Here is a 13,493-nt window from a genome sequence, read left to right as displayed (position 1 = left end):
TTCTAGTCATAAATCTTAACAAAATGGGTGGCTTGTCAGTTTTATTTGATTAGGGATTGGAAAAGTGGGGGGTTTTAAATAGGGTAAGTATATTTTCTACTCTGACATTAAATTTATTTTGATAATTCACATTATACTTTTACACTTAAAAATCAAACAAAAAAACAGATGTTATAATTATTCTCTAGTTATTATCATATTTATAACAAAATATATTTTAAACGGAAGACTAGTATGCAGATCCCTACATATAAAGATTATAAATATTTATAATTAAACGTAAACAATTACTATAAAAAATTATTCTGTAAGTAATAATGCTGTTATTGTTCAAGCATTTCATGGGCTGCCACATTTCCTAAGTCATGCCACATGGTGGCCTGAATGTTTAAAAATAAAAAATTATTATTATAAAAATTATATTATTATTATATAATATATTTAATATATTTTATTTATATATAAGATTAATATGTTTTTATATAATAATATTATTATATAATATATTATTATTTTAAAAATAAATTGTATTAAGATATTGCAAAAGGCACAATAACCTCCTTTGCTTTCCTGTAGGTACCCTGAGCCATTCACTGCATACTTCCTGGCGGGCAGTGATCCTGACTTTGTTGTACTGCCACAAGCTGGAGAACTTCTTCCAGTGGGCACTGTTGGAACCCATATAACAGTGGGATTCAAGCCAAGAATGTATGGCAAGAAGCATAAAGCAACACTTGTAATTCAGGTAAGTCTTCCTAGATGCAATACCCAAATATACTCTCTCCATTACTCAGGACTGGAAGGGAAAAATAATCTTATACAAAAAAAGCAGTACTAAAACATGCAAAAGCACACTGTAATTATTTTGCTACTCTTCACTACAGACAAGAATAAAATAAAATAATGAAAATTAACTCATGACAAGTTGGAAAAACTTACATTCTAATTTTAATTTCTTTGTTATCCCTTTGCCATCAGCACCAGAAACGGATACGTATCATAATGCATATAAAACAACTACATATACAACATGACAGAATAACTTTTAACAGGGTAATAATAAAAAAAAATCATATTAAGAATAAGTGGAAAATATGTGAGTAATTGAATATATGAGACCTAAGTTAAGGCACTAGAAGGTAGATACTAAACTGTAAAAGGCAAATTTCAGAAGAAGAAGCTAGGTATAACTTCATATAAAAAAAAAAGCTTCAAAATAAACAAAAAGAATTTTTAGCCAAGTAGCTTCTGAGTCTGAAGGTCAGAAAACATCACAAGACATTTTTCTTTCAGTAGTAAAAATATTCTTTTTACTTCAGGAATGTTTTTTTAAGTCATTCTTTAAAAGGAAAGTGTTTGTCCAAAATTTATAGTACTGGAGAACACCTGAAACTCTCTGCAAATAATGGTTTGCAGTTGAAATGCACACTTCACCGCATGCTGGCAGTGTCTTTGGGTTACTGTATTAGAAGTGAAACAGCAATACTGATTTAAAAATTAGATGGTCAAAATAAAACTGATAAAAAGATGCATGACAAATATCTATAGTGTTTTCTCTCTGAGTGGTAACATGCACAACAGGAATAAGAAAGAGAAATCCTAGGGAAACAGGAAGGCCATTTAATCCATCATATTTTTTTTGGTTTTGTTTTGTTTTTTACTGGATTAGACATTTGATCAATTCATTTTTTTTTTTTTTTTACATAAACAGCAGTGTTCTTTATATCTCTTGCATTTGAAAAACAAAATAACTGGCTGAATCCACTGTGTTCTTTTATATTATACAATGCTATATAACACATATGTACACCTCAGAAACTTCTAATGTAGTTCTGGAACAAAACTCCTGTTATTAGGCATAGCACATTAAAATGTACTGGCCATATTTGTCTTTGGTTTAACTTCCATTGAAAATAGAGCTTCTACGTGACGAATTTGTCTGCAATGGGATATGCATCATGGTCAAAGATTTGCTTTCTAAGAACTCACTCACTAATCCAAAATTTTCTTTTAGGAATTTATGAGTACAGATGGGCTTTGAGTAATTGGATTTTTAATTTCCACACCTCAGTCTCAGGTTATGATCTAGGCAGATGGCTCTTTACATCTCCACCTGTGCTACTGTGCATGGGTATAGGAATTCACTCATACATATTATTGTCATAGGTACTATCTTGTCCAATCTACTCCTGAATGTTAAAAAAATTATTAATGACTCTTCATGGCTTATACTCTCTTTATTTTTGCTGATAATCCTTTGGGGGTATACTAGAATTCATTCTTTCCTCTCCACAAAATCTTTTGGTCATGTAGTTCTAATAAAAGCTGTAGCACTTGTGACTGTAATTCTGCTGGTGACTCTCAACAGCTACCTGAAAGAAACTTGACTACTTGTTGAGAATACCAGATACTCATTTCTGCCTTTGCCTTTCCTGTTAGTTCAAATAATTGTCATTACTGACCCTGAAGAAGACAGATTTAGTTAGATGGCAAAAACAGTATTAAATCACTCTTATTTAGGGAATAATAATGAAAGTGGTGAAAAACAATGTTGGACCTAACACTGAAGAATCTCTTTTGCATGTATTCTTTCAGCAAGGTATTGACAGAGGCTTTGAACTGTTCTTAAAAGCAGCAAAGGTGTTTTTACAGTATTGTGTCTCTTCTGATACTGCCATACTACAGACTACAGCACTCTTCCTGTAAAATTTCCTTTGCACTTCTGGGGATAAAGTCAGAGTCCTAACACTAACATAGTTTTATTATTAAATTCTATGAATAGTGAGTTGCAGAACTGCTATTTTTGTATGCTTCAATGAACAGTGATAATTGGGCTGTAAAGCAGCACAGATGACAGTGTAAGTTCTTTATCTGTTTTATGCTGGTCATTACAATTGTGTTGTAAAGTAAAACAGGAGGTTGGGATTACGGGGAAAGTCATCTTTTCTTCATTTGTTGAAAACATTAAACCCAAACATTGTACATGCAATTTTTTTTTTTATTTGCCCTGCTGAGAACCCAGTCCTGAAGAAGTAATTAACGTGAAGAGATTACAATTTGTCTTTACCAAAATTCAGTGTGTACATTTTGTTAACTGAATGCACATCTATAATTGAAATAATGTAGCCTCATTTATATTTTCTGTACACAAATCATGAAGTACTTCATGAAGTATTTGGGGAATTTTTTAAAACCTTAATATTCATGAATACTTACAGTAGATTTTATTAATGGCAGAAAACTTTAATTACTTTGCTGAAGCAATTCAATTTTCTTTAACCGTCATTAAAACCTATGTCTTGAGTCAACTACATATCAAAACAATTGAAGGTAGACTATTATTTGAATAGCTGGTAGGAATCTTAATTTTGTAAAAGTACCATGGAAAATTACTTAAAAATTTCTGTAGATCAAAGAATGAAATTAGAGAAATAAAAAGCTTGTAAAGGAAATAATCATGCTTGTTTCTGTATCTGTGAAGGAGAACATCATAATCTTACTGAGCTACAAGCAAGAAACAATGACAGTGCATGAAGAGCATTTTAAATAGATACTATTCCATAATCAAACGTCAACATTTTTAATAGCTTTCGTAATCAGTGCATTTCTAACTGAAAAGAAAAAATGTTTTCCCACTAATTACAAATTAGTGAAAGGATAATATATAAGCTATAAATTACTGAGAAGATAAAAAGGACTTCCTCAGTCAGACTAACATCTCTGAGTTTGGCTGCGATGTGCTGGCAAAACTGAAGAGACAAGCGCCACAGCCTAGGGCCAGCAAGGGCAGGGGAACTCTGTACAGGCTTCCCGGAGCAGGAGCTGCTGCCAGGTACAAGACAGAGCAGCCAGGAGGCTGGCAAGTCCTGGCTTGGAAAAGGGCATTTTCAAGTTGGCCTACAGCTAATTTGCTTGCAGTGTGCTGAATCCAGCTGGAGACCTGAGCAAATGTGTTGTAATTCATGGATGAGACTGCAGAGATATTCTAAAGCAGAGGGCAAACAAAATAAGTCTTAAAAGATAAAATAGATGTCAGAGAAAACCAGATTGCAGGTAACATTATCAAGCCCTCTAGAAGTCAGGCTTGTGCACCTTTATTACTGAATAATCACTAACTTAGCCTATGGAAGATAGCATATCAAAACCATTTGTCATGCTGCTCTGGAAATAAATGCTGCCGTGTGCAAGCCACAGTAGCCTCTGTGGCTTCTCTAAGCTTATATATGCAAGCTTGCATATTTTAACAGAAAATGATACTGTTACATATTCAGTAGCTTGGTGAAAATACATTGTGCATTGTTCCTGGTAGATTTGTTAATTACCGTAATTTAATGTTATTCTGAATTGTATCTCTTAAAAATAATGAACAAGGGAAAATGTAAAAAAGCTAATAGGATAATTGAAATAGTTTCACAATGAGGAAGACATCGCCTGTGTCCCCTGGCTGATGTTGAACTGAGTTTTGTGATTACAAACAGAGGTCCAGAAAGTTCATTCCAAGCAGTGAATATAGCACATCCTATCACTAGCATCACTGGATTTTGGGTGAAGAATCAATCCTCAAAATTTTTGATTCATAGGCATAAAAATAGTTTGCTTATTGAGACTATAATTCCCATAATGACAAGAGTTTATACAAATATGGGAATGACTGGTGTATAATGGCATTCAAAACATTGCCAGTAGTGAGGGAGTATTTGATATTGATTGTATTACATCTAAGCAAAGCTGTGAAACATCTAATATTTGAATTGCAGAAATCAATTTAAGTTATTTTTAATTTGATCTGGAATTGTTCCTATAAGTTAAGAAAATGACTGTTGAGCTACCATTTTAATTAAAAATGGGAAGGAAAGACCATTAATTAAATGTAAACTTAATGGTTGGACTTGACAATCTTTTCCAACTTAAATGATTCTATGATTCTATGTGTAGTATCTGATAAAGGAGAATAAGTGTTATTCACAAGCACCCTCAGACTCTAGTTTGATCACTTTTCCTCTTTGATACACTGAAATAAAGTGTTGATGACAGTTTCTCAGGATGGCTCAGTACTCCAGTTTTAATATTACCACATTGTGAGGAATGGCTCACATGAATTGTTGAGTATGTAATAAAATCTGTGAGTATATATGGAAATGAGTTGTATGTTTTGCACTTAATTTTGGATGTTAAAATACATTCAAAATCACTAGGGCAGTTATAAGTAACGAGAAAAGAGATGAAAGAAAATAAGTCTTAATGTATCATACACTACAATCCCTGAATCACAGAATTCTTGAGGTTGGAAGGGACTTCTGGAAGGGACTTGTCTAACCCAGACAAGATGCTCAGGCAGGATCACAGTATTTGGGTCTGGCTGGAGTGGATTTTGCTTTCTTCACAGCAGCCTGTATATTGCTGTGTATTGGATTTGTGACTTAACAGTCTTGACAACACAGCAGTGTTTTGGGTATTAATTAACAGTGTTTGCACAACATCAAAGCTTTCGCCCCCACCCTCAGAGCACTGGTAGGCATGAGTAGAAGACTAGGAAGAGATACATCTGGGACACTGGACCCTGACTGTCCAATGTCATTCTCAGCAATTAAAACATTTTTTTTTTTTCTCAGTCACCCTCACAGTAAAGATGTGTTTCATTATTTTCAGAGAGAGCCTTCTCTATTTCAGTTTGTGATCCTGGCTACATCCTCTTTGTACCTTCCTTTCAGATACATTGATGAGAAGTCCTGAGTCTTCTTTTCTCCAGGCTGAACAGTCCCAGCTCTCAGCCTTCCCTCACAGAAGAGATGCTCCAATCATCTTTGTGGTCCTTCACTGGACTCTTACTGGTAGCTCCATTTCTCTCTCAGTACTCCAGGCCTCAACAGTGCTGTGTAGAAGGGAAGGGTCACCTCCCTCCACCTTCTGGCAGTATAGTTATGCAGCCCAGGATACCATTTGCTTTCTTTGCAGCAAGAGCATATTGCTGGAACATGTTCAACTTGGTATCCAAGTTTCTTTTCTGCCAAGCTGCTTTTCATCTGGGCAGCTCCCAGAACATACTGTTGCATGAGGCTGTTCCTTCTCAGGTGCAGGACTTCACACTTACTATTGTTGAACTTCATAAGGTTCCTATGATCACATTTCTGAAGTTGTTTAGGTCTTTTGGAATGACAGGATAGTCTGGTGTATCAGTTACTCCTCCCAGTTTTGTGTCATCCACAAACTTGCCAAGGGTACACTCTGCCCCTATCATCCAGATCATTAATGAAAATGATGAACGGGATTGGACCTAGTATTGACCTGTGGGATACACTGCTATTTACTGGCTTCCAACTAAACTTTATGCCACTGGTCATTACCATCTGGGTCTAACCGTTCAACCAGTTTTTAATCCATCAGATTGTTTGCTCATCCACTCAACACTTCAACAGACTGTCCATGAGGATCTTACAGGAGACAGTGTTGAAAGCCCTACTGAAATCTGTGTAGACAATATCCACTGCTTTGTTTTTATTTACCGAAACAAAGCCATTTCACCATAGATTATCATGTTGGCTAAATATCACTTCCCCTTGGTGAATCCATGCTAGATACCCCCAATCACCTCCTTTTATTTTATGTGCCTGAAAATGTTTCCCAGAATTAGTTGTTCCATCACTTTCCCAGGGACTGAGGTGAGGTTGACTGTCGTGTAGTTCATGGGGTACTCCTTCTCTCCCTTTCTGAAGATTTGACATCATCATGAAGGTGAAGGTGAAAAAGGCATTAAGTACCTCAGCCTTTTCCTTGTCCTGTGTCACCAGGTCTGCTGCTGCAATCAGCAGTGGGCCCACACTTTCATGTTTTTTTGTTTGCTGTTTATGTACTTGTTTATATCATGCTGCATTGTCCCTCCAGCACATATCAGGGTGGGTGAAGATCTTTTTGAATAATTAAAGTGAGATTTTTTTTTTCTTCTTACTTCTTCTTTATTTCACCTCTTCAGATATGCAGGTTTTATTTTGACTTTGCAGTAACCATGTCAATTACTCTATGATAGTGCTATTTATTTATTTATTTATTTGTGATTCAGATGGCATTTAATTCTCTACCCTCCCACTTTTTATAGCAGTGTTATTAAAAAATAGCAGTATTTCTCTACTTAAGTTAATGGTCAAGATAGTCATACAAGGAGATATTGTAGCTTTCCATGAACAAACATAAACTGTGTTTTCTACTGTTCTGGTCCTTCAAGAGTAACCTTGTAGAGGAAGTTGTGTTGATGGTCAAAGGGAGGACAAGATACTATTTCTTTGAATTCTGCAGAATAATCTTTTACTATTATTATTATCATTTTTTCAGGAGTTCTTTTTCCTTGCCAATGCTCAGAATTCCATGATACATTATGGACTTGTATAGGACACACTATTTAATTGTGAATAGTGACTTACTGTAGCCAGGTTTCCCACCCCTACACAGGTGCCCTTTTACTTGACTGCATGGACCTAACAGGTGCAGACTCTGATATGAGTTGGCACAGTAACAGAGGGTCCCCAACAACTTCAGTATAAGAAAATTCTCTTTCCAGTATTTTTTGATCCTAAGGATTGAAACAGCCTGAAAACAGCTTAGCATGAGTAAGCTCAACCTTGCATTTAAAAATTAACTCTGAAAGAAATCTTTCATCATTTTTTTTCTTCCCTTGGTTTCTTTAATTCCCTTCATTTCAGATATAGATCAGAACCCCTGGGTCTATGGGACCTTTTACAAGGTTTTTCTTCCAAGCTACAAGAAATACTTAAGACTTCAAAGAAAGTACTCTTCTAATTACTTACAGTTTCCTTCCATTTTAAAATTAGATATTATGGAAGACTGAAAGAACAAGGAAGGAGGAAGACATTGGTAGATGGCCTTTTTAATTTGTTCCAGTGTTTTTTTCAATCTGTTTTCCCCTTTACCAGATTCACTAAACAGGGACAACAGATAAGAACAAGAGGAAGGGCAAAAGTGAGGATCAGTGGAGGCCAGGTCATTTGCTGGCAGCAAATGGCTGGTATATATTCACTTAATCTGCCCTGTTCCACATGATGATGTAGTAAAGCAATCAAGAAGTAAAAATTTATCTATGGAGTGGAAGTTAGTGGAATGTAATGACATGAAACCTACCAAACAATATTGTTTATTGAATATGAATGTATCTGCCTACATACTGACTCGTTAGTGATCATTTATAAAATTAATACAAAATGAGAGTTAGCAAGTAAAATGTTAAGCAAAGACTACATTAAAATACAAATAACTGAAGTCTTCTCAGTAACTTAGAAAAGGGTGTATATGGGGTATAGACGTGCTAGATTTATTGCAAATCTCATATTAAAAGAAGAAAGTCATAGCTGATCTTACCAAATTGCTACAGATATGGAAACATTACAACATTGTTGCACCCAAACATTTTTTTTTTCTTCATAAACTGATCATAAAGGAAAAAAATAGAGGAAGAAACTCCAGCGGCACACGTAAAAATTTGGTTTAATTTCATTCTGTATACACTGATTGTAATTGATCATTTTTTTGCTTGTCACCATTGCAATACAAATTAAGGTCCAGGGAGGACAGGATGCACTGTCTGTAATTTCCTGTGCCTTAGCTTTTAGCAGGAAGTCCTGCAAATCTTGTTTAGACTTTCCTGAATTAACACTGTTTGAAAGACAACTGGAATATCATTTACCTTAAAATTCCTGATACTCACTCGCAACATTTAGCTCCCTCCCAACACAAATTTCTCTCACAATTAATCAGTATGTAACTGAGTAGCACTGCCAGCCTACAGTGAATACATATGGATTGTCTATGTTCTGCAAATTAATCCTATGAATCATGAACCATCTGTAAGAATGGGCTGAATACTAAAAAATACACTTTTGCATAAATTATTTGGTGACTGCTAACCGTATTTGCTGAATAAATTATTTCATGAATATTATTCAGTCAGCTATCAAGACAGTTGAATAGCTTACTTGAATATACAATACACAGTAAAAATTGGTAGCATATGTCTAATTTTTTATTCTTCACAATATTTATCAAAGAAATTTCGTTCTGCAGTTGGCCATTACTCCAAACAGGTGAACCAAATTATTGCTTTCTTCAGACTTAAACTGGATTATAGCTGTCAGGACTTTCTATATATTGCTAAAAGGAAGTCATTAATTTCAATATCCAAACTTCCCTCAGACTGTCAGGGATGTTTAGACTGTAGTCTGGTCTTTCTTCTGAAGTTGTATAATCTGTAGTATCAGCACAACTCTGAAATAGGTCAAGAGATGCAGGGACCCAATGATTTGTAAATACCTAAGTTATTATTACATACATCATAACAGAGACTGCCTTTTGTGTTTGTACTCAATACTTTTGTCTTTAGACTTTGTTTGTTAGTACTGGTGCTAGCATTATAATTGTTGCAAATTTTGTATAATAATCAGCACTACCATAAGCACAGGCAAAGTTCCTCCTATTTGGAAAATTCTGACCCATTTCTTAGGCAAGAAAATGCAGCTCATAAGTCACATATAGTCATATACTAAAGACCTCTCAAAGTCATTGTCCCCTCTCTGTCACTCCGGAAAAGTCTGATACTTGATCCTTCTTTCTCTATCACTGAAACATGTCTGACCTGGAAAGTAGCTTGAAGGCATTTGCACTGATTCTGAACTTGGTGGACTCGCTCTTGTTGCAGTTTTCATATTGATTAAAGCAGTCATTGTAGTTAAATTGTTAAGCTTTATCCTGAAAGAAAATACTTATGACTTGAATAACATTTGAAAACCTAATATTTTGCCCTTGGAAAAATAAATATTCTAGTTAAACAGACATGGGTGTCCAAAATTTTCCAAAAATTACTGAGTTCTAGGTGGTCTTGTAGCGCTAACCTATGTTGGCAGTTACAGTAACTATTTTCCATTTGTGTAACACTTGTTACCACTTTAGCAGAATGCAATGAACTACAAACTGAGGTTTTCCTTTCAGTAAATAAGTACATAACTGCACAATTTTTCCACAAAGGCTGTCTCTCCAACTGTTTTGGATGACAGCAGATGATTTACAATAGATGGACTAGATTGTTACAGATTATGATTATTATTATTATTTTGAGTTCATCTTAATGGATCATATCTAAAGGGTTTATGTGATTATGCACACAATGTTTTCCCAATTAAGCTCAATGAGTTTCCATGGGGTACGGAGCAAATTCTCCTGCCACAGAACTGCACCTGACACAGGCTACACCAGCACTTGTATAAACAGCTTTTTCACAGAATCACGGAGTCAAAGATTGTTTGAGGTTAGAAGGAAACTCCAGATGTGATCTGGTCCAACCTCCCTACTCAAGCAGGGCCACCTGCAAGAGGTTGCTTAGGACCCTGTCCAGGCAGCTTTTGAAGATCTTTTAAATGAGAAACTCCACAGCCTCTCTGGGTAATCAGTATTCCATCACCCACACATCACAGAAGTGTTTCCTGGTGTTCAGGCAGAGCCGCCTGTGCTCCAGTTTGTGCCCGGTGCCTCTTGTCCTGGCACTGGGCACCACTGAAAAGAGCCTGGGTCTGTCTCCTTTGTGCCATCCCTCAGGTATTAATGGACAGTGAACCACCAAGTCTTCCTTCTTTGGGCTGAACATTCCCAGCTCTCTCCTCATGGGAAAGGTAATCCAATCCCTCAGTCATTTTCTTAGCCCTCTATTGGACTTTCTTTTGTATGCTCATGTCTCCCGTGTACTGGAGGGTCCTAGAACTGGACACAGAACTCCAGGTGCAACCTCACAAATATTGAGTACAGCAGAAGGATCTCTCTAGACCTGCTGGTGATACTTTGCCTAGTGCAGCCAAGAATGCCATTAGCTTTCATAGAGGCAAAGGCACACTGCTGTTCAACTTGGTGTCTACCAGGATTCTTAGGTACTTTGCAGAGCTGCTTTCCAGCTGGGTGCCCCCCAGGAGGTACTGGTGCCTGGAGTTGTTCCTCCCCAGGTGCAGGATTTTGCACTTCTCCTTGTTGAACCTTTTTTACCAAGGAAAGACATAAACTTTTTTTTTTTTTCTTTCTTCTTAACCCCCACAAAATATACAATATAGAGCATTTGAACAGCAAACAGGCAATTAACAATAGGCTCTTACTGCCTAGAAGTCCATATTGTTTGGTGTTAACAGTAAATGAAATTGAGAGGTGACACAGCCCACCAGTTTTGCTTAAATCCTGCTTCAAACAGTTAAGAAAACTATAGAAAGTAAAGTTACGATATGTGTGGATTTCAGGAACAAAAAAGATTTTTAGTAACTTGATATTCAGTTAAAATCTTTGGCTGAAACAATTGACAGATCTTTTCTCTGACCTTGAAGTGATCGATGAATCATGCACACAGTGTATATGACCCTGAGGTTAAATTTTCTTTAAACTAAATTGTTAATCTGACATACTAAATAAAGATAAACCTTTTCATCTTGTACTGGAATTAAAAAGACAATTAGCTACCTCTGGAGAGAGATTGACATTTCTTAAAAGACAATATTATCTTTAGACAGAAGATACTGATGTTGGTCCACATCACACCTGCTTTTGCTGGCATTTATCTTTAATGGCAGTGAAGTTAGCAGATCACTGAACAGTATTTAATAAGGTTTAGAATAATGATGAGCTAATATGTCTGTTTTACACAGGAATAATATTCAATTTAAATTAGATTTTTATTTCAGCAGAAGAGTAATGAAAATTTAAAAAATTATGCATGCATGATGAAGTATCTATTAAGATTCTACACTTACTAACCTTTATTAGAATACAGTCATTCATTCAGAAGACGTTATGAAAAATCAGTACCACCAGTTTTAATGTAGAGGGTTTAAAAATATTTTTTTAAAAAAGACACAGCAAAAAAGTTGCCTATTCTTTCAATACAAGTACAGAACAGTAAATATTCCATTACTAAAATACTGGTTAAAACCAGTTATGAAATAAGCATCAGAATTAGAGATTCATATGGTGATGACATTTAAAAGTTGTAACTGTATGCAGCCTATATGTGAGATATTGTAAACACTGTATAAATGCATAGAAGAGAACAAAGTCTGTGTCAAAAGGTTTACAGATTAATGACCTGGAACTTCTTCCTATTGAATAGTTGCAACATGAATGAAAAAATGCTTACAACAATATCCATTAAATGTACTTTAGCAATGACAGGGCAATCATTAGAACAGTAGGAAACAGAATACGAAAGATAAGAAAGGTAAACATCAACAAAGCAGATATTTTCAATGGCAAATATAATACTGATATTTAACAAAACAACAGAAGAAGACAAAATCAGAGCTACTTTAGCATGCATTTTATTCTCTTCTATATGTCACTATAAGTATGATATGACTCAAGAAATGTTGAGGTGGAGAAGGTTCACTGCTCTTCGCCATGTCCTATGTAGTTCTTTACCTAGACCATAGATAATCAACAGATTACAGTAAATTGTTAGATTAATAACACGCCATACTTTGGAGATGGTTGATGGCATTTATGCTATGTGATCATTATTTTATTTTATTTTATTTTATTTTATTTTATTTTATTTTATTTTGTTTTATTTTGTTTATTTTGTGTGTGTGGAGCAATTGCGAATTAGTATGGATACTGTTGCTGCTCCCTATAGGCCTAATCTGTTTGGGGAGAAGCAGAACTGTCAGACTGGAAGGAGCAAATGGGCCACAAAGCCCATTGTTGGAAGTGTTCCAAAGTGTTGGAAGGCATGCTGTTAACTAAGTGCTTCAGAGGAAGACTCTTGAACTTTAAGGTTGACTCTTGCATTAATTTCCAGATTGGTTGAGGGTGTACACAGCCTTTCTAACCCTTTGTTTCCTTGGGTGAAAGTGACACTGATCTTAGGTGTAATGGTTATATCTACCAATGATTGTTCTAGGGATTATGTTTGTATTAAGTGAGAGACGTATTACATAAATTACAACAGTTGTATTAAATCTTTGACTTGGAGCAGGAAAGAAAGGTGATCCTGCAAGCCTTGACTCTAGTTCAATGCAGCATGATGCAAAAGTGTAGTGACAAAAAAAAACTTGTTGTAGAACCAAAAGTAGCATGGCTGTGCAATTGCGGTGCTGTGCAACATATGGAAAAGTATGCCTTGGGAATTTGGAAATATCATGCATTTAACACCACTTTGCTGCTTTGATGCTACAAAGTCATGGAGTCTGGTATGTTCTGTGTACTGTGCATGTATGTATTATGTATGTGCATTATGTTCCATGTTCTGCATAAAAAAAAAAATAACTTGAATTAATAAATTCAAATGGACCTACATAATCCCATGCTTTTTCACTCAATGTTCCCCACAAGTGCCTTGTAAGTGAAAATGTCCCAAACAGAAAACCTGAAATTGCCAATTGCGGAGTGCAAATAGATGGCAATGTATGTGTCAAGTGGGCATGTAACACTTTATCTTTCTCTTTGTATGGTAGAAAGCTGGACAT

General features: G+C 35.5%; 1 protein-coding gene across 1 annotated transcript in view; it reads left to right on the top strand.

Annotated features, from left to right (window-relative positions):
• Positions 1–13,493, top strand: part of CFAP47 (cilia and flagella associated protein 47) — a gene marked incomplete at both ends in the record, with an annotated part of 298,007 nt that overhangs the window by 283,337 nt on the left and 1,177 nt on the right. Inside the window, 1 exon segment of the mRNA XM_084289693.1 lies at positions 577–745. Coding sequence (XP_084145819.1) covers positions 577–745 — 169 coding nt within the window.

The sequence above is a fragment of the Netta rufina genome, assembly GCF_964035555.1.
Source record: "Netta rufina genome assembly, chromosome: 1".
Classification (NCBI taxonomy): Eukaryota; Metazoa; Chordata; class Aves; order Anseriformes; family Anatidae; genus Netta; species Netta rufina.
The sequence above is the reverse complement of the archived record's forward strand: the minus strand, read 5'-3'. Positions and strand labels throughout refer to the sequence as shown.